The 22931-nt window shown below is 45.0% G+C and overlaps 1 protein-coding gene across 1 annotated transcript in view; it reads right to left on the minus strand.

The window, feature by feature from the left end:
* Positions 1 to 22931, minus strand: part of LOC126234978 (sodium channel protein Nach-like) — a 187012-nt gene that overhangs the window by 70866 nt on the left and 93215 nt on the right. Inside the window, exon 5 of the mRNA XM_049943717.1 lies at positions 14887 to 15032. Coding sequence (XP_049799674.1) covers positions 14887 to 15032 — 146 coding nt within the window. The remainder of the gene's footprint in view (positions 1 to 14886; positions 15033 to 22931) is intronic.

The raw sequence follows: 22931 nt of genomic DNA on the forward strand, positions 1-22931 counted from the left end.
GTGCGCTGATCTGAAAGTTACTGGCAGATTTAAACTGTGTGGCAGACTGGGGATCGAACTCGGGTCCTTTGCCTTTCATGAGCAAGTGCTGTATCGATTACCCTCCTCACAACTTTATTTCCATCAGTACCTCTTCTCCTACATTCCAAACTTCACCCAGGCTGTGGCTAAGCCATATCTGCACAATACCATATGTTCCAATAGCGCAAGTCTCATAAGGTATCCAGGAGAGTTTCAATGAAGTTTGGAAGGTACTGGTGGTAATAAAGCAGTGAGGATGGGCTATGTTCGAATGCTGGTCTGGCACACAGTTTCAATCTAGCAGCAAGTTTCAAATCAGTATACACTCTGCTGCAGAGTGAAAATTCATTTTGGATAGAAGATATAGATCTGGGCGTGGAACCTAAATGATGTTTCCATTTTTATGAATTGCAGGTGGACCGACACCCCAATTGCACATGAAGAAATACCAGTCATTTTCGGTGGATTCCTCATAAAACACGTTAAAGTGAGGTTTTTAGGTGAGCTTCACACAAAATACACTACTGGCCATTAAAATTGCTACACCAAGAAGAACTGCAGATGATAAACGGGTATTCATTGTACAAATAGATTATACTAGAACTGACATGTGATTACATTTTCACGCAATTTGGGTCATAGATCCTGAGAAATCAGTACCCAGAACAACCACCTCTGGCCATAATGACGGCCTTGATACGACTGGGCATTGAGTCAAACAGAACTTGGATGACGTGTACAGATACAGCTGACCATGCAGCTTCAACACGATACCACAGTTCATCAAGAGTAGTGACTGGCGTATTGTGACGAACCAGTTGCTCGGCCACCATTGACCAGACGTTTTCAATTGGTGAGAGATCTGGAGAATGTGCTGGCCAGGGCAGCAGTCGAACATTTTCTGTATCCAGAAAGGCCCGTACAGGACCTGCAACATGCGGTCGTGCATTATCCTGCTAAAATGTAGGGTTTCACAGGGATCGAGTGTAGAGCCACGGATCGTAACACATCTGAAATGTAACGTCCACTGTTCAGAGTGCCGTCAATGCGAATAAGAGGTGACCGAGACGTGTAACCAATGGCACCCACTACCATCACGCAAGGTGATACGCCAGTATGGCGATGACGAATACACGCTTCCAATGTGCGTTCACCGCGATGTCACCGAACACGGATGCGACCATCATGATGCTGTAAACAGAACTTGGATTCATCCGAAAAAATGACGTTTTGCCATTCGTGCACCCAGGTTCGGCGTTGAGTACACCATCGCAGGCGCTCCTGTCTGTGATTCAGCGTCAAGGGTAGCCGCAGCCATGGTCTCCGAGCTGATAGTCCATGCTGCTGCAAACGTCGTCGAACTGTTCGTGCAGATGGTTGTCGTCTTGCAAACGTCCCCATCTGCTGACTCAGGGATTGCGACGTGGCTGCACGATCCGTTACAGCCATGCGGATAAGATGCCTGTCATCTCGACTGCTAGTGATACGAGGCCGTTGGATCCAGCACGGCGTTCCGTATTACCCTCCCGAACCCACCGATTCAATATTCTGCTAACAGCCATTGGATCCTGACTAACGCGAGCAGCAATGTCACGATACAATAAACTGCAATCGCGATAGGCTACAATCCGGCCTTTATCAAAGTCGGAAACGTGATGGTGCGCATTTCTCTTCCTTACACGAGGCATCACAACAATGTTTCACCAGGCAACGCCGGTCAACTGCTGTTTGTGTATGAGAAATCGGTTGGAAACTATCCTCATGTCAGCACGTTGTAGGTGTCGCCACCGGCGCCAACCTTGTGTGGACGCTCTGAAAAGCTAATCATTTGCATATCACAGTATCTTCTTCCTGTCGGTTAAATTTCGCGTCTGTAGCACGTCATATTCGTGGTGTAGCAATTTTAATGGCCAGTAGTGTATATTAAGGCCATTGTCTGTTTCATAGAAGTCTATATACTAGGCCTCTGGGTACTTTTTCTAATGAGCTGCACACACTGTCCCTGACAAACCTTTTTATAAACCGAGACCTGGTCAGGCTGTCCCCCTTGCTGCGAAGGGATTAGGAATGGTGAGGGGAAATCAATAGTGGGACACTTTTTATTTTTATTTTTTTTACCCAAACTAAAATACGTACTACTAGCACCACATTGTGCACTGAGTAAATAAAACAAACCCAGGACTATGCTACACCGACTTAATATACGGGGAAATGTAAATGTGGTACGTAGCATGATGCAGAAGCATGAGCCACTGCTCTAATTGCGCTTGATAATCCAGGTATGTCTTCGTAAAAGTCGTAGGTTATTCCACCGATAGCCAATTGTGTTCTTGTCAGCTCAGTCGATGGTATCTTCTGTCTGTTGATGATCCATCTGTATGGAGGGTCACATAGGGAGCTTCCTAAGTAATCAGAAAAATATTGCCTGCACTTTGGGTTCCATATAATCCTACAATGACGTTCTGGTAGGTAGTCCTAAAAGTCCAATACATCTTTAGATCCATCGTGAAACGAGTAGTTCTCCATGTGCTCTTGGACCCACAGGAAATACATTTCATCTGGAAAAAATAGAAGTTGTGTTGTGATATGTTCTGAGGTCATTCGTAGAAGATACACCAAAATTTGTCGCACCAAGTGCCACATGTCTTCTGCTGCACCACAGCAGATATACTGCTTGTCCATGTCCGTTACTCCACAATCGACACATAGAGACGAGTCCAAAATATTTCACCTGTGGAGGCGCGATCAGGTGACCTGTTTACTGTTAACTGTGATGTAACATGTTGATTGGATATTTGTATCCAGTTTAACAGCATGTACCGCCGTCATACCACCATGCAGCTAACATGAGATTCCTTGCCTCCACGACATTTGGTGGACACCTTCGTTGTAGAACATTATACAGCTCATGCGCCGTCGCTTGTTTTGTTGCTGGTCATGTGATGTGGACATATCTGTGTTCCAGGAGAAAGTGACCAAAATAGTAGAAGTGCAAGGGAATATCTTTCACCATCAGTAGGGGCATAAGGGAGGGTGGAACCAGGGACTCCAGCAGCAAACCTGTCAAATTTTCTGGGTGGTGGCGCCACAGCTTGATGTGGGAGCTGATTAAAAGGCCACTGTTTTGTGTGGATGTGGACCAGGCCAAAACCTCCTTTATCTGAGGCAAGTGTCAGCAATTCATAACTGATTTAGAAGAGCATGCCGGTAGGCTCCAAATGCCGCTAATATATGCCAAGCCATCAGTAATGGTAATGGAAGTACATGCACTATGTGTGGAATGTGTGATGTTAGAAAAATGTTGACAAAGTGCATCCCTCGAAGAATGTTGAGCATCCATAGATGAAGGTTGGCGATCTTGACCCAAATTCGTTGTAACGAGCAGCGGTAGTAAAGGGCTGCAGTGCATCATATGTCATCGTGAAACTCTACTCCAAGGCATCTGATAGTACCACTAAGTTATAGGGGGTCTACACACGCTGGGGTTAACCCTTCTGAGGTGACCAATTTGGTGACATTGAGATAGATGCCAGAAGCTATACCATATGTGCCAATCCATTCTAGTGTGATTGTTACAGCCGGCCGCTGGTGGACGAGCTGTTCTGGCACTACAGTCTGGAACCGCGCGACCGCTACGGTCGCAGGTTCGAATCCTGCCTCGGGCATGAATGTGTGTGTTGTCCTTAGGTTAGTTAGGTTTAAGTAGTTCTAAGTTCTAGGGGACTTATGACCTCAGCAGTTGAGTCCCATAGTGCTCAGAGCCATTTAAACCATTTTTTAATGGTTACATAATTACCATTGCAGAGCATGAGCACCAAATCGTCTGCATATGCTATACAGCAAAATGTGATGCCACATAACGTTAGCCCAGTGAGGCACTGATGGAGGCCAGAGAGGATCAGTTCCAGTACCAGAGCATGGAGTTAGGTCGACATGGGCAGCCCTGACTCAACGAATTGGAAATCGGGATGGACTGCATGGTGTCCACTGACGAGTAACTAGGAGATCGACCACTGGAGGAGGTGCATCATAATGTCTATGAATTGCTGTGGGTATTGCATGTGTTACACATGAGCCACCCAATCAAAAGCCTGGCTAAAATCTAGTGACGCCAGTACTCCTGGGATGCAGTGTGCCCTCGCTAGAACTATTATGCCACACTATCGACACAGTGCTGTGCTGTGTTATTGACGCCTTTTAGGGAAGCCTGATCTGGTGAGATGTTGTGTGGCAGGGTCGGCCATATATGGGTCACTATCGATCTGACGAATATCTTCATGTCACACTTGAGGTATCTCAGTAAGTGGTAATCACGTACTCGAGCGCCACCTGTCGTTTTGTGGACTGGTATAATCATTCCTTCGACGAAAGTTGTGAGAAGCGGCACCGTGGGGGACATAAGCTCCTAACAGATACCTGTCAACTTGGAAGCCAGTAAATACTAAAATGATCTATAAAACTCCACTGGAAGTCTGTCGGGGCCAGGACAATTGTTTGACACTATCTATGGTGTCGATAATTTCTCCTTCTGTAATTTGTCCAACAATTCAGTTGAAAATCCTACGGAATAGTACCGTAAACTAGTTGCGAGACACCTGTCAACAGGCAGGCCGAAGTGGCCGAGCGGTTCTAGGCGCTTCAGTCCGGAACAGCGCGACTGCTACGGTCGCAGGATCGAATCCAGCCTCGGGCATGGACGTGTGTGATGTCCTTAGGTTGGTTAGCTTTAAGTATTTCTCAGTCCTAAGGGACTGATGACCTCAGATGCTAAGTCCCATAGTGCTCAGAGCCATTTGAACCATTTTTTTTTGAACACCTGTCAATATCATTGGGTCGAAATATTGAGTCAAATAGAGCTTAGCGTAACAGCTGAAGAAGGCTGCACCAATACCAGGCTGCGTGGTGAGGTGGCGACTGTCCGTAATAGTGATGGCCTGTATTAGTGCCCGTCGTCGTTGTTTACATTCTAGAATGAGGTGGTACTTGATGGGTCATTCTTTTGCTATTGTGTCGTGTGTTCGCGCTCGGACGATCGTCGCTTCTGGGTGACGGTACATATGAGCTAAGATTTATGCTTTCACAAAGTGGACTGCCATCCGTCATTCCAGCGTTGGTGACAGAGAGGCACATTCACTAAGGATGGTGAAACAAAAATCTAGATTGTGTCGCCTCCAAGCCGCAGTCTCGCAGTCGCGAGTCGTAATCAAGGTTCCTTGAAGGGCCAGCTTATTGCAATTTAACCACCAACTGATCGACGTGGGATGTGTTGGGAGGTGGCGGACGCACGTACTCCATGCGTCCTCGATGGAATGCTGACAGTCTGGAAAGCAAGGTGATCAGAGAAGTGAGATGAGCTTCCAGGGATGGCGGTTGCGCCACACCAGTTGGCGACTAAGGGTAACAGCACATGTATATGACCCGTTATCTGAAAAGGCGCAGGCTACACCTCTGCATCACTCACTGTTGCCTATCAATGTGACTAGACGAGAGACCTGTAAAATGAGTGAATTCCATCCAATTTCCATGGATATTTTCCCATATATCTACCAGCTTGAAGTCGCGGTTGAGTGCCCCAAGTTTGGGGCAAGATGAATGGCGTGGCAGCTGACACGTGGGCGCCTGGACGCTACTGAAATCGCTCCCTAGCACCAAACAGTCGTGCCTACCTGAAAGAGCAATGCTACTCCTTCTGCAAAGAGGAGTGGTCATTAGAGATGTCGTTTTGTTCCGGAAGGGCCGTACACATTCATAAACTGGACGCCTAGCACCGTTATGGTCATTCCTGTAGCGTCAGGGAGACATCTTACTTCGTCTACCTCGAGGCCCTCCCTGAGGGGAACTGCAACACTGCTTTTCGTTGGCGAGGCATGGGAGGACATATGAGCAGTATAGCCAAACATACAACAGAAATAGTCGACGTAGACCTCTTAGAGAAAGACAATGTCGATGCCTGGTATGACTTGGAGTAGCGACAATTTCGTACATGTCTTAATGGTGTTAACATTGATGGTCACTAAGCGATAGGCCTGTAGATCATCTGCTGCAATGAGGACCGCCGTCAGTATCGCCATAAATGTTGTTGCCTGTCACGTACAGGCTACGTCCAAACTGTCGTCTGCTGCTACTCAGGACGGGCTGAGATATGAGAAGACACCCCCCCCCCCCCTCTCACATGTCGGATACAGAGTCTTCCTCAGGGTCATCTGCCCAAGGTGACAACCTCAGTCGCTTCCTGCTGTGTAACGGTGATGGGTGCTGCGCCCAGGATCTGTTCGTCTGAGGGACCAGAAAGAGCCGTGTCCAAGTCAGGAAAGGCAAGGTAAATAAGAGCCTGTGTCGTTCATGTTTCCTGTGTTGTTGGCCATCCGGCTGTCAGCTGGAGTAGACGTCTGCAGGAGGCACTCAGCACTCATCAGCGCGTGTACAGCATCGCTTTTTATGTTTCCTCAGCGCTCTCTGTTTGCCAAGATGGGTCTCCATGTCTGAATGATGTGTGGTTCCTTCACGGCATCATCTTCAGGGAGAAAAGCAAAGGTCAGTACAACCCTTTGTCGAATTCCATTCTCTCATCTGTATCTCCCTTCGAAATTGATGGGCGACCTCCCTTAATCTGCGACGACTCTGTCATGGTTTGGTCAATCCTAAGTTTGCTAGGGTTGTGCAGTCTGATGTTCCCTGTCTTCCAAGTGGTCCGCTGTCTGCCATGATGATCGACCATGTCAGCCCTGTGTAACTGATGGGAAGGGCTGTAATGGTAGGGGGTTGCGTCGATTCACCTAACGGGATCTGTGTAAGCCGATGTTGATAAAGCGGATAAAGCTTTCGATTGCAGTCGAGTTGGAAGTTGAGCTAGGTGGATTTTCTCTAAGAATGAGCCATAGCAACTCAATGTCAATGGACTCGAGTACTAGTTGTGACGACGAAGTAAATCAACTACACATGCTCGCGACTCTGCAGATGGAACACAAACAAGACGTCCTCGCCGCTCACCTGCCGAAGACAGACTGATGGACCATTTAATGCTGACTAACTACCGTGTCATCCGGTGCTATATAGTCATCCAGAAGCAGTACAGGGGGTGTATTGTCAGCACGCCGCTCTCCTGGTTGTTGACAGCCTCTCAGACCCTGTAGACGCTACTTCTCACTGAAATAGTTCCTAAATTGGCGTCACGAGACTTATCAGGTCCACTTTCAGTCCTCCCGGCAAGGTAAATATCGTGGCAGTGCCGGAAATTGAACTTGAATCCTCTCCACGGCACTCGGAGCCCGTGACCAGTCAGTTACAGACGTGGACTCTGTAGGTACTACGTCAGTACAACGGCGAAGGTTCAGGAGAGGCTCTTGAGTGACACCTTGTAGAGGTACAGACAATTTGAAGTCTTAGGAAATGTTAATTTGGTTTCAGACAGCAAGATACAACGGGTGGCATGCTAAATCTGGTCCTTAGCACATTTACTACCACACTGAGTATATATACAATTGCCACACTGTTGGTCGAAAAATTACGATATCCATCAGAGCAAATAATGGGGTTTTATTTACGTGTTTAAACTGTAATGGGAACAATACATAATTACATTTGCAGCTGACTTATCACTATACAGGGTGCAAAATCGTATGCACAGAGCTGCCACCTCCGCCAGCAACAATGGCGGTGACCTGGATGGGCCTGAAGTCGAACTGCCCTTGAATGGCAATTACACGTGTGTCATTTCATTAATCTTCAACTCTGTACTTCAACACATCTGTCACAGTGTTTGGCAAGTGGTGGCATACCTCTCACTTGGCAACCCATGACCAAATGCTCTCAGTGGGTGAATGTATTGGCCAGCCCAATAATCGAATATGCCCTGTATTAAGGTAGATTAGCACAGCACGGGCAACATCCGTTCTTGCGTTATCTTGTTCAAAGACCATGTCATACAGACCTGAAATATGGGGTACAGCCACCTGTCTTAGCTTGTCAGAGATGTACTAGCTGCTCTCCAAATTACTAGCTATGAGAACCATTAGTGATCGTGTTGTATCCACAATGGCACCCCATACAATAACGACACACACACACACACACACACACACACACACACACACAAACACACACACAAACACACACACAAACACACACACACAGACACACACACATCCACCACGTAGAATGTGGACTCGTCTGAAAACACGTTGTGGTGCTGCTCCAGTGCCCACTGTTGTCATGACACGAACCAGTGTTGGCCCCCTCTTTCTGCATGGATGATGCATGGTTACAATAGGCTAAGAATTATCATGTCCATCCGAATGTACTGAACATTTACATGTTTGTGACAATTTTTTTTACCTTTTAAATAAAAATACACACATCAAAAAAAGTTTTGCATCACTTCGGTTCCGAGACTTCCGGAGCCTGTACAGAAAATTGGAGTCGAGATCAACAAAAGCATCATTCCCGCCCTTTTTATTGCTCATGAAAACCATACATTACATGTTGTACCACCATACAGTGAGACCTTCAGAAGTGGTGGTCCAGATTGCTGTACACACCAGTACCTCTAATACCCAGTAGCACGTGCTCTTGCATTGATGCATGCCTGTATTGTCATTGAATACTATCCACAAGTTCATCAAGGCACTGTCGGTCCAGATTGTCCCACTCCTCATTCACAAGATGTGAACGATGAGGGCGCGAATTGCCATCCATGAAGACGAATGCCACGCCAATATGCAGACGATATGGTTGCACTACCAGTTGAGGGTGGTATTCACGTATCGTACAGCCATTACGGCGCCTTCTATACCACTAGCGGCGTACGTCGGCCCCACATAATGCCATCCCAAAACAGCAGGAAACCTCCACCTTGCTGCACTCGCTGGACAGTGTGTCTAAGGCGTTTAGCCTAACCGGGTTGCCTCCAAACACGTCTCTGAGGAAGCATAAGCGACACTCATCGGTGAAGAGGACGTGATGCCAATCCTGAGCAGTCCATTCAGCATGTTGTTGGATCCAGCTGTACCGCACAGAATGGTGTCGTGGTTGCAAAGATAGACCTCGCCATGGACGTCGGGAGTGAAGTTGCGCATTATGCAGCCTATTGCGCACAGTTTGAGTCGTAACACGACATCCTGTGATTGCACGAAAAGCATTATTCAACATGGTGGCGTTGCTGTCAGGGTTCCTCCCAGCCATAATCTGTAGGTAGCGGTCATCCACTGCAGTATTAGCCCTTGGGCGGCCTGAGCGAGGCATGTCATCGACAGTTCCTGTCTCTCTGCATCTCCTCCATGTCCGAAAAACATCGCTTCGATTCACTTCGAGACGCCTTGACACTTCCCTTGTTGAGAGCTCTTCCTGGCACAAAGTAACAATGCGGACGCGATCGAATCGTGGTATTGACCGTCTAGGCATGGTTAAACAACAGGGAACACGAGCCGTGCACAGCCTTCCTGATAGAATGACTGGAACTGATCGGCTGTAGGACCTCCTCCGTCTAATAGGTGCTCTTCATATATCGTTGTTTACAACTTTGGGCAGGTTTAGTGACTTCTCAAAAAATGGTTCAAATGGCTCTGAGCACTATGGGACTTAACTTCTGAGGTCATCAGTCCCCTAGAACTTAGAACTATTTAAACCTCACTAACCTAAGGACATCACACACATCCATGCCCGAGGCAGGATTCGAACCTGCAACCGTAGCGTTAGTGACTTCTCTGAACAGTCAATAGGACTGTGTCTGTGATACAATATCCACAGTCAACGTCTATCTCCAGGAATTCTGGGAACCAGGGTGGTGCAAACCTTTTTTTGATATGTGTATGTTTAAGATTTTTTTACTTATTCCACGTCGATGACGGCCATTTCTCTTGCAGTCTGTGGACGGTACATTAGCATATCTGTTTTTCTTTGTAAACATTTATTCTGTAGTTTTATTTTTCTGTTATGTTCTACAGTTTGGATGATCTACTCGCTATGGATCTATTGGAATGAAAAGTACATCTAATCCCCACTTATCTAATTTCTGCTGTTGCATCAAAGAAAGCCGCGACGATGGTCGCTGTGTTGCAGCTGCTTGCGCTCCAGACGTCATCCCATTGTCTCTCTGGATATTCTTATGACACAAGGTACGTGACATGGTTATACGACCATGCGCGGCCGTGCATTCAGTGTGTCTATTCTCCCCAGCCGTTGGCCCAGTGACATCCTACATGGCGATCAGTATGGCCCTCCTGAACTGAATGCTTTCTTATTATCACGACTGTTGTGAGATCCCAAACAACGCAAGAAACCATGTCGAGGAACGATAAATCGCAATCTCATGTTAAGCGACCGTTTTTACCAAACTGTTCTGTAACTTACTACGTCTACGTCTAAGTAATTACTCTGCAGCTCTCGGTTACGTACCTGGCACAGAGTTCATCGAACCACCTTCAAGCTATTTCTTTAGTGTTCCACTCTTCCAGCGCGCGGAAGAAACGAAAACAAATCTTTCTGTGCGAACTCTGATTCCTCGTATTTTATTATGATGATCATTCCTACATATGTAGGTGGGCGCCAACAAAATATTTTCACACTCTGTGGATGATCTCAAGATACTTCATCACTGCAAAGAATCTCATGTTGTTGTGGTCTTCAGTCCAGAGACTGGTTTGATGCAGCTCTCCGTGCTATTCTATCCTCTGCAAGCTGCTTCATCTCAAGTTCCTACTGCAACATACGTCCTTCTGAATCTCCTTGCTGTATTCATCTCTTGGTCTTTCTCTATGATTTTTACCCTCCAAGCTTACCTCCAATACGAAATTGGTGATCTCTTGATGACTCAGACCATGTCCTACAAACAGATCCCTTCGACTAGGCAAGTTGTGGCACAGATTCCTCTTCTCCCCAGTTCTACTCAGTACTTCCTCATTAATTACGTGATCTACCCATCTAATCTTCAGCATTCTTCTGTAGCACCACATTTCGAAAGCTTCTATTTCCTTCTTGTCTAAACTAGTTATCATCCATGTTTCACTTCTACACATGGCTACACTCCACACAAATATTATCAGAAAGGACTACCTGACACTTAATTCTATACTCGATGTTAACAAATGTCTCTTTCAGAAACATTTTCCTAATCTAATTCCCACGGCATCACATGATTTAATTAAAGTACATTCCATTATCCTCATTTTGCTTTTTTCGATGTTCATCTTATATCGTCCTTCCGATACAATGTACATTCCTTTCAGCTGCTCTTGCAGATCCTTTGCTGTCTCTGAAATAATTACAATGTCGTTGGCAAACCTCAAAGTTTTTATTTCTTCTCCATGGATTTTAATTCCTACTCCAAATTTTTCTTTTGTTTTCTTTACTGTTTGCTCAGTACACAGACTGAATAACACCAGGTATAGGCTACAACCCTGTCTCACTACCTTCTCAACCAGTGCTTGCCTTCCGTGCCCCTCGACTCTTATAACTGCCGTCTGCTTTCTGTATAAATTGTAAATTGCCTTTCGCTCCCTGTATTTTACATCTGCCTCCTTTAGAATTTGAAAGAGAGTATTCCATTCAACATTGTCAGAAGCTTTCTCTGAGTCTACAAATGCTATAAAGGTAGGTTTGCCTTTCCTTATGCTAGCTTCTAAGGTAAAGAGTCTCATACAACAGACCTAATAGAGGAGATGAAACTTTTGTATACCACAGAAAGCAATAAGAAAAAAAATCCTCAATGACAAACTATATACAAGTAGATCAGTTTCTACAAATGTTTGCCCTGTATATAATACTACAGGAAATCTATGCATATTTTGATTTCTTAATACAGTGCACTCAATATTTACAAAAAAATCGTACAAAATAGAATATGAATCATAAATTTAAATAGCCAGTTGTGTTAGCGCAGAAGTTGTAAGGGATAACTGGAAGTGATAATGTAATCCACAAGAAATGGGACATCTCTTACTGTACCAAACTCTTTGAGAAGACATACTGTTGTAATATCTTTGTACACACATTTTGATCTACCCATAAAGAAACAGTGTGAGTGATGTTTCGCGTATATGTGGATTTTTTCACATTTAAGGAGGCACATTACATGTAAACAGACAGAAAAAAGTGCTATTTTCTATCATTAGCAAATAACGATCACAAACTTTATATTTTCCGATTTTTCAATTGCAGAAAACCCAAGAAAAGACGACTGGAGGTGAGAGAAGCAGAACTCACATCCAAACATCACAAAAATACCAATGTAATTATTTACAGTTGAAAGTGAGAATAAACTCTCAATACATGTCGTGCTATGCATAACAGAAGTAACTGGTTCAGTGTTTTATTACTGAAATCATGACTGGTACAGTCGCTGGCTTTCCAAAAACATCGATTATGGTGAATGACATTAAATGGATGTTCCACTCTGGAGTCGAGTGTACATTTCTTGGAAAGTTCCTGACAGAACTGAGTGATGTTCTGGGACTGAAACCCAGCATCTTGCCTTCCTTGGGCAACGGTCTTAGCAACTGAGCTGTTCGGCCCATCCTCACAGCCTCACTTCCACGTGTGTCTCCACTTCTTGCCAACTGGACAGAAGCTCTGCTTTACTCTGAGACTTTTGGAAAGTGGGAGAAGGTACTTTCAGCAGTTAAGCTACAAGATCACGCCGTTAAGTCGTGCCCGAATAGCTCAGTTGGTAAGAGTATTGCCTGCAGAAAGAAATATTGAGTCCCAGAGCAGCACTCCATTTTAATCTCCCAGGAAATTTCAATAACGCACTCTTTCACGATTTAGAATAGAGTATTTTCGAGCTTAATGTATGTTTCTTACTTTGTACACAGTACAGAACTTCGAGTAAATGCTCCTTTTGTGTCTAAGCAAATACGGAGTTTTGTACATCATGTCTGTAGACAAGTTCGTTTTCCATTGATTTGCGTGCAGAATCTCACCACGTAATATCACATCTTTCCCGACTGGACCGGTAGTCGTTTTTCTATAGTAATAAAATCATAAACGTTTAAGTCTGTCCATGTAAACATGTTTGCATAAGCTTCGAATCTGAGCCAGATGCAATGCTTATGCTAGCTCTCCTCTCTTCTTGTATACACTGCCTGACAAAAAAGGGAAGCACCAGGAAGGGGAGGAGGAAACAAAATGAAATTTTATAGACTGAGAAGGTATTTGATGATGTTTAGGTGATTACAAAATCCAGCAAAATTTAGAAACAATGAGTATCATGCTGCACCTCCTGTGGCCGGGACGCATGCACTGGTGCGGTTAAGGATGGTGCCATAAAGCCATTGTACCTCTCCTGAGTACAGCTGGCCCACAACTGTTGCAACTGGCCCTCGATATCCTTGATAATGGCACAGGAACAGGATTGACATCCGAGCCAGTCCCACAAATCTACCAAAGACAGATTTGGGGATCCCACTGGCCACAATAGTACCTCAGCATCACACTGACAGTTCACAGAGCTATGTGCCATGTGTGGACGGTCACTCTACTACTGCAAATTGCACTACGGTACTGTGGCACCAGAGGTAAGAGCTGAGGAAGCAATATCTTTGTGACACATTATTGTGCTGTCACAGTTTCCGCAATCACCACCAAACATGATCTGAAGTTGTACCCAATGGTTTCCCACTCGGTGTCGACAGGATTAGCACTGCTTACCTCTCAAAGATTGGAACAATGGGAACTGTCTCCTCATCATCAGCATACTCGCTGAAAATGGTTATCTGGGGTAGGGCATAAATGCGATCCATTGCTGGACACAATGGGACACCATTCATCAGCTGTTCATGCTGCCCATCACGGCATGACTCCAAATGCAGCCATCTCTGTTGTGATGTTAATGGCAGTCTATGCATGGGACTGTAATTCTCTAGTTCAGCTGGTGCTAGACTACAAGCAGTGGTGGAGGCTGAAACGAAATCTTGCAGGGGGTCCATTATTTGTTGTCAAATGGTAGGTGCAGATGTGAAGGGGTTATGATGCACTTGGTGCACCATGTGACGATCCTCCCTAGCGCTGGTCAGATGTGGTCGACCAGAACCTTTACAACAAGTACGAGCTTACCCTCACACTCCATGTAGTCTAAAATTGGGCCACTGTCACATCCACAAATCTGCATACTGAATGACCCAATCAGACGGCCAAATTGAGGCCCGTTTTCAACTCTGACAGATGCTGATAACGCTGTCTCATATGAGTACACAGCATCTCCGTTTCTCACATTGATAACTCGATATCTGACACAGTTAGCGCCTCTTATGTACTCTAATAGGCCTGGAAAGAACAATAAACACAAGCAGTACTACTGCTCTCTGGAGGCCGCTCTTTCTGCCACAGATAATTGCAACTCTAATCATTTACATACCTGCAAATGGTGTGTACATGTATGACGTTACAGTGACATCAGACTACCTTTTTGCCAGGCAGTGTATAACGTTTAAGACCTCACTGTGTAACATTGCACGATTCCAGACAGGAATAGCAGTATAAAATAATAATTGTTTCACACTGTTCACAAAATCAGTTTTGCAATAGGAGTGGTCTTACGCCATAGACTCTGCTTACGCTGGCTCCCTTGCGGCGGCATACACCACTGAAAAAAAAAATGGTCTGGAATGTCCGACTACGCAGGTAATATCGGTGTTCAATCAATTCAGAATTAGTACCCCCAAGAAAACAAAATGGCGCGAGTTGTAATTTTAATTGTTGACTACAATATTTCAGGCATCCAAGTCCGATCCTAATGCCAGGTCAATATGTTAGCCTGTGCCAGATATAGTAACCGGTTATTTGTAACGACAACAGAACATCAGTTTGGGAAGAGAGTGTCAGGAACAGTAGGATAGGTGCTGGAGGCGGCAGGCAGTAAGTTATAATGCCTACCTGTCGGTGACGCGGACATCTCCACGGTAGCCGAAGGAGCAGCAGAAGCCGAGGTAAGAGAGTCGCGAAGTGAAGAGCTTGTGGCAAGAAGTCTCCTCACCCTTCCACTTGCAACCCTCCAGCAGCTGGTCGCACGGCTGGCTCATCTGCACACACCCATACACTATCTGATCAAGAGTATCTGGACAGCTATCAGTGGATATTAATATAGGGTGAGTCCACCTTCGCCTTTAAGATGGCTTGAATTCTGCTGGGGACACTTCCAGTGAGGTTTCTGAATGTCTGTGGGGCAATGGCAGCCCATTCTTCATCAACAGCTGAAACCAGAGAAGGCAACGGTGTTGAGCACTGGGTTCTGGAGGGAAGATGATTCTCTCATTCCAAAAATATTCCATTCGGTACAGGTTGGGGCTCTGGGGAGGCCACTCCATTTCATGAATGTCATTGTCCACAAACAGTTGCCTCACAGATTCTGTTTTTATGACAGGCTGCATTGTCATGCTGATATGAATAACCACCACCAGCCTGTTCCTCTACTGCACGCAGTACATGGCACTGCAAAATGCATCCACATTCAGTGTTTTCTTGAGCAAAGGAAGGGGACCACACATTAACCACGAAACATCCCCATACCATAACACAACCTGCTCTGTATTCCACAGTTGACACTGTAGGTGATGGCGGGTAATGTTCTCAAGGAATTCGCCAAAACCAAACCTTTCCATCGGATCTCCACTGTGTACAGTGTAATTCATCACCCCAAATCACTCTTTTCCAGTCTTCCGGTGTTCAGTGATATCGCTTAGCACTAATTACAGACATAGGCGTCACCGCCGGAGGGGTGGGGGGAGGGGGGCCATGCTCCACCAATATTGTTTGAAAAGAAATTTCAATTTTTTAGTCTTATTTGGCAAAAAAGACACCATTGAACGAATATATCAAAGCTTAACTAATAACACACACTAAAAGCTCTTGTACAGTAAGAATTAATGGTCTGGAGGATTCATAACGTGCCAGTAAATCAAATCCATTTATATTATTCTCTAAAAAGACAATATTCCAAGTTTTTATGAATTGTGTTGGTATGGCTGCAAGTGGTGAAGGAGTGGGGTGGATAAGGACTCTATAAGTTTGTAGGAAGGGTACCAGCAGGTAGATAGCTAACAATCGAACGCCATGTGACAGTCACTTACGTCCTGCCTTGCTGCAGGGGTAACGCCAGTTCCCGTCAGATCAACGAAGTTAAATGTTGTCGGGCTTAGCTAACACTTGGAAGGGTGACCAGTCAGGTCAGCTGAGCGCTGTTGGAAGTCAGGGTGCAGTCAGCACTTATGAGGCCAAGTGAGGAGCTATTTGATTGAGAAGTAGCAGCTCCAGTAATGAAAGCTGACAACGGGCAGGAGAGTAGTGTTCTGACCACACGCCCCTCCATATCCGCATCCTGAGGATGACTAGGCAGTCATTCGGTACCATTGGGCCTTCCAAGTCCTGTTCAGAAGGAGTTTAGTTTACTTTTAGTATAGTAATAATCAACAGTCAGTGTATATGTCAAGAGGGAATGCTATGAGGAGAATTCTAGACGATTCATCAATACTCTCGTTTTTTAAAAGCCAAAGGAATTATGGTAAGTAAATATTTATTTCAAAATGGATTCCAGTTTACTTAATTGTACCACTACAACGTAGTACAACACCTAGTTTATAGAAACTCTTCAAGTGTTTTTTAAACTGATCTAAATGCACCTCTAGCATACGTCCATTAAATTTTACACATTATTTTTACTTGATTCTTCCCTAAAAAGATTTATAATAAACTAGCAATTTACACATTGCAGCTTTGCTCACGTTTCTCAGTAAAAGAAAACTATGGACTGTGAATTTTTGGAGGGTATTCTTGCAAAGTAACAGGTTTCCAGTGTTCTCCACATTTTCAAGCATAGGTCTCTACTTTAAACAAAGAACTACTTTGTCTTTTCTGGCGGATTATTTTCAGTACAGTATTTCAAATTGTAGAGCACTTCGTCTGATGTTACTTCACTCAGCCAACAGAACCAAAATCTTACATGAAAGAAGCTTTTATTTTGTGAGAAAAACAATTCAACCGGAAATAATTTGCACGATTGTCTAGGACACAATACATAATAATCATACACATACTGTCCTAAATTTAAAAGTTAATATTGTTTTACCTTTTTTATACTTGATAATTGCAAAATAGGTTGTAATCCAGGCACAAATTGGCAGAATTTAGGACTTTTAAAAGTCACTGACATATATGGTCTGAGGCATACAGAATGCTCCAAAAAGTGGTTTTAGGTCCTAATTTTTTCAATATTTTTCAAGGGCATATCTCATTTTGACCCCCTTGTTATCTATACTCTACTGATTCGTCTCACCCCCCCTCCCCAAGTAATTAATGCTGATGACGCCCATGACTACAAAAATGTGTTGCCTTTGAGGAGCTACTCGACCACTGTACCACATTCTGAACTGCTGGTAGCTCTTTGGATCTCACCCCGAGTGAGGCGACGCAGTGGTTAGCAAACTGACTCCTATTCGGGAGGATGACACATTGTATCCACAGAGAAAAAAGGGCCAACTCTTGTAAAGAAAAAAGTGAGTCAGATTCAGAGGAGTAGCAGGAATTGGAGGGGTTTCAGGCCTTACTTGATGGCGAATGCACAGCTGGCTCCAGGATGGCGGCGACCACTGGATGGGATGTGAACACAGCAGCATTACATCGTATCCTTGCCAAGTATACTCAGTACACATCTAGATCAAAATAAGGAGTGGAAAGTTTTCCAAAGTAACGGCAAGTACAGGGGTGGAGAGGACAGAGATAGGTGTTTTGGAAAGGGAATCTATACGTCATATGAAGCCAACGATAGTCTAGAAGGGCAATATATCGTCAGATCTCTCTACCCAGCGTATGGAAAGTCACTAAGGCCTAGTGCGAATTAGAGCCAATGAGGAGGCAGTATCCCTTCAGCATCACATGTCAGAGACAGATGAGGATGAAGGGGAAACGTCAAAGAAAACTAGGAAGCTTGGTGCTCCTCAAGAGAGTAGGAGAGGCTGAGCGTAGTAGAGAAATATTCAGAGTGTCCGAGAGTCAGGAACTCTGTCGTAGAATGGGCACAGGACCAGTGAACAGACACATTCAATATAGGCGGAACGGTGAAATCAAATCACTGTCTCTGTATAAAGACTTGGTCTCTTTGTGGTTACTAAGCCCAATCAGTACCACACCCATACTCCTAAATTATGGATAATGCTGATACATGGTGAAACAATGCTATGGTGGGAGGTTTGCGGGTTTAAATCACCTTGGGGTATGACCATGTGGTGCATCTGACCTGCAGTCATCGCACAGTGGCACTGGCAGCAGTCCACGTACGCAGAGGTGTGTTGGTGCATGTCAGGGTACGGTGCAGTGAGTAAGTGTGCAGACATTTTCAGACGTGCTAATGGTGACTGTGTGTTGAAAATGGCTCAAAGAACACATATTGATGACGTTATTAGGGGTAGATTAATAGGGCGAATTGGAGATTGGTCAAACACAGCAGGTCGTAGCACGAGCCCTCTGTGTGCCACAAAGTGTGATCTCAAGATTATGGCAACGATTCCAGCAGACAGGAAACGAGTCCAGGCGCTACAGTACGGGATGCCCACAGTGTACAACACCACAAGAAGACCGATATCTCACCATCAGTGCCCGCAGACAGTCACGGAGTACTGCAGATAGCCTTGCTCGGGACCTTACTGCAGCCACTGGAACAGTTGTCTCCAGACACACAGTCTACAGACGACCGAACAGACATGATTTATTCGCCCGGAGACTTACAAGGTGCATTCCACTGACCCCTGGTCACAGGAGAGCCCGTAAGGCCTGGTGTCAAGAAAACAGTACATGGTAATTGGAACAGTGGTCCCAGGTTATGTTCACGGACGAGTCCAGGTATAGTCTGAATAGTGATTCTCGCCAGGTTTTCATCTGACATGAACCAGGAACCAGATACCAACCCCTTAATGTCCTTGAAAGGGACATGTATGGGGGTCGTGGGTTGATGGTGTGGGGTGGGATTATGATTGGTGCACGTACACCCCTGCATGTCTTTGACAGAGGATACAGGTCAGGTGTATCGGGACGTCATTTTGCACCAGTATGTCCACCTTTCCAGGGGTGCAGTGGGTCCCACCTTCCTCCTGATGGATGATAACGCATGGCCCCACCGAGCTGCCATCGTGGAGGAGTACCTTGAAACAGAAGATATCATGCAAATGGAGTGGCCTGCCTATTCCCCAGACCTAAACCCCCTCGAGCACGTCTGGGATGCTCTCGGTCGACGTATCGCTGCACGTCTTCAAACCCCTAGGACACTTCAAGAGCTCTGACATGCACTGGTGCAAGAATGGGAGGCTATACCCCAACAGCTGCTCGACGAGCTGATCCCGAGTATGCCAACCCGTTGTGCGCCCTGTGTACGTGTGCGTGGTGATCATATCCCGTATTGATGTCGGGGTATATGTGCAGGAAACAGTGGCGATTTGTAGCACATGTGTTTCTGGACGGTTTTATCAACTTATCACCAATACCGTGGACTTACAGATCTGTGTCGTGTGTGTTCCCTATGTGCCTATGCTATTAGCGCCAGTTTTGTGTAGTGCCACATTGTATGGCACCACATTCTGCAATTGTCCTTAATTTATGAGCATGAGTGTAGTAGCAAAAGAGGAGTCGTTTCAGGAAATAAACTAAGCATTGTGAGGCACTTCTTGTGAAGATCATTGCAAGCTACCTTCCAGCCCTCGTCTCGTTTTGTAAGGAGGAACAGCTAGGTCGAGGCTCACTCTCACGTAGGCTAACTGGCTATTTCACTCCAAGCTAGCCCCTGTTGCTCAGTACCTGACAATATTGACGTTTGGGACGCGACAGACAGTTCAAATCCTGATTTAGGTTTTCGTGGTTTCTCTAAATGGCTCCAGGCAAATGTTCGGATGGTTCCTTTGAAAGAGTACGACCGATTTCCTTCCCCATCTTTGAATCATTCCGGGCTTGTGCTTCATTTCTAATGACTTCAATGTCGACAGGGCATTAAACCCTAATCTTCCCTTCTTTCTTCTTCGGAACTCACGAGCGATTCCTTCCTCTGATTTCACACGATGTTTTACAATCACCTTCCGCAACGCTCGACTGTCCACGTCGATCAGTACATGAGGTCTGCTGGGTATTGTTTTAGATGTGTTTGTTCCTTCACCAACAGGTGACTTGGGCAGGCTTTTGATGGTGTAGTGTGAGAGCCCTAGGGGATGCACTGAACTTACTTTCTTTCACTCTACTCAATGATTGTTCCAAGCAGGAGATGCAAAAATTTGAACTAGAGATAACCAGTCCAGCTGATCCTTAGATTCTGCCCGTCAGCTTCGAGCTGTGACGCAATATAGCCTAGTAGCATGTAGCGCTTCGTTTTGTCCTTACCAGGAAGTTGACACATTGTGACAAAGATGTCACAAATTACTGGAAGTATTCGTAAACCATCCTGATCCATAACTATGCAACTGCAGCACACAACACATGGAGATAGGTAGGAGCTATTTCCAGCTCTTGCACACGTCTCAGTTTATGGCACCCAAAATGTTGATGTTAGGTTACTGGGGAGGCTAACCAAGCACTGTCACGACTGGGTTCCTCAAATTATTCTGATACAAATTTAGGATACGGTGGCGTGGTGCACTAAAATGCGGCCGCGCGGTCTAGGGCGTTTTGTTACGCTCCTCGCGGCTCCCCCCGTCGAAGGTTCGAGTCCTCCCTCGGGGATGGGTGTGTGTGTCGTCCTTAGCGTATGTTAGTTTAAGTAGTGTGTAAGCTCAGGAACTGATGACCTCAGCAGTTTGGTCCCATAAGACCTTACCACAAATTTCCAAATTTTCCACTGAAATGCTGTGACATTACATGTCAATACGCCCCAGTTGCAGAGAGTGGGAAAGATGTTCTGGGACTGTGTCAAAGTGGAGTATCTGGCCCTATGAGCATGATTTGACAGACCTGCACATCGAATGTGGTAGCTTAAGCGTAGACATGTGGAAGTCACAGAGCAAACCAGCTACTAATGGAGACTGCAGCTGTATAGCCATGCCTTTGCGAGAAGGAATCGTCATATTCTGAATGCAGGTAAACCGTTTTCAAACTGATTTAAAGACGATTCTTATAATACAAACGCACCATGTGTGATGCATACAATGTTCACTGAATAGTAATTTTTTATGAATTAAGGACAATGTATGCAATAATTCTAAAACAACATATGAGGACTCAAGTAGAAGCTGTTGACGAGTGCTTCCATTTGACCTTACCACATCCACTACGCACATTCTCACAGAAGTGAAGTTACACTTATTATAAACAGTTTGGCATACAATTTAAAAATTATCATAGGAACAATCAAAACCATGGTGTACACTTCACGAGGATACTTGTAGGATAAGGTATTGAGATATTCATGTTTTCTTTTTCAGTGGCTTAAGTGCATTCTTTACCTTTGCAGAATTTTGTTTGAAGACTCACTATAATTCAAAAATGGTGCACAGTGCTTAAAAATGTCTGCGTCAGTGAAATAATCAGACAAAAACAGTTCATATTAATGTGTTACTCGTGTTCTTTATATTCTTATTACGCCCTTTTAATGTCATATGACAGTCTGTCACAATTTCGTATATTTATAATTAAGGATTTTAAATTTTAGTCGAGATACCATTTTGATCAGCACATTAGTGCACATTCAGCATGGTATTAAGATGCTTCTAGATTACTTTTACTGAATTATTACGTATGTAGTGAAATGGATCTATTACCAAGTGAAGTGATGGGGGAACACTTCACATAGCTATGACAGGGCAAGATAACACAGCAGTTGAGGTTGACTTGCTCTATGGTAGTATGAGCAGCGATAGGGTCGCTAGTTTCTAGTATCTGACGTTCTAATTGAAGAACTGCGTTGTACTTACATGAGGTGTGTGAGAAAAGTAATGAGACTGTGTTTTTCTCTGCCAAAATTTTTGTTCTTTTTCAGACAACAATATTGTCCCCTTCACAGTAGTTCCCTTCAGTAGCTGTACACCTGCGGTGTCATTGTTCCCAGACTTGGTAGCACCAGTGAAAGGCCTCAGCTGTTAGGATCTTTAACATATCGGTCACATTCTTTTCAATTTTCTCCACAGTCCCAAAACGACGTCCTTTTAAGACTTTTTTTCAATTTCGGGAAAAGAAAGTCGTAAGGACTCAGATCAAGTGAACAGGGGGGCTATGTGCCACAGCAATGCTTTTTGAGACAAAAAATTCCGTGATGGAAGTAGCCGCCGGCCAGGGTGGCAGAGCGGTTCTAGGCGCTACAGTCTGGAACCGCGCGACCGCTACGGTCGCAGGTTCGAATCCTGCCTCGGGCGTGGCTGTGTGTGATGTCATTGGGTTAGTTAGGTTTAAGTAGTTCTAAGTTCTAGGGGACTGATGACCTTAGAAGTTCCATAGTGCTCAGAGCCATTTGATGGAAGTAGCCATGTGGCATGGGGAGTTGTCATGCTGCGGCATCCACTTCATTGCAGCGTCTGGTCTCACTCCATTCACCCTTTTCCTGAGCCTTTCAAGGATATCTTTGTAAAACACTTTGCTGACAGTTTTTCCTGGAGGAACAAATTCTTTATCAACGATACCCCTACTGTCAAAAAAGCAAATCAGCATTATTTTGATCTTTGATTTGCTCATTCGAACCTAATTGGTCGAGGAGGCGTATTAGTGTGCCACTCTTCACTTTGCCACTTAGTCTCAGGACAGTACTCGAAAATCCAGGGTTCATCATTTGTGATCACACGACTGATCCATTTGTTGTCACTGGCAATCCTCTCAAGAAGGTAGATGTGCACATTTCTTCGACTGTCCTTCTGCTCAGATGCGAGGTTTTGCGGCATCATTTTAGCACAAGCCTTTCGCTTTTGCAGATCTTCAGTCAAAATTTGATATACAATGAAAGTGTTTAAGTTTAACAGGTCACC

Source organism: Schistocerca nitens, chromosome 2 (genome assembly GCF_023898315.1).
Source record: "Schistocerca nitens isolate TAMUIC-IGC-003100 chromosome 2, iqSchNite1.1, whole genome shotgun sequence".
In the NCBI taxonomy this organism is placed as follows: domain Eukaryota; kingdom Metazoa; phylum Arthropoda; class Insecta; order Orthoptera; family Acrididae; genus Schistocerca; species Schistocerca nitens.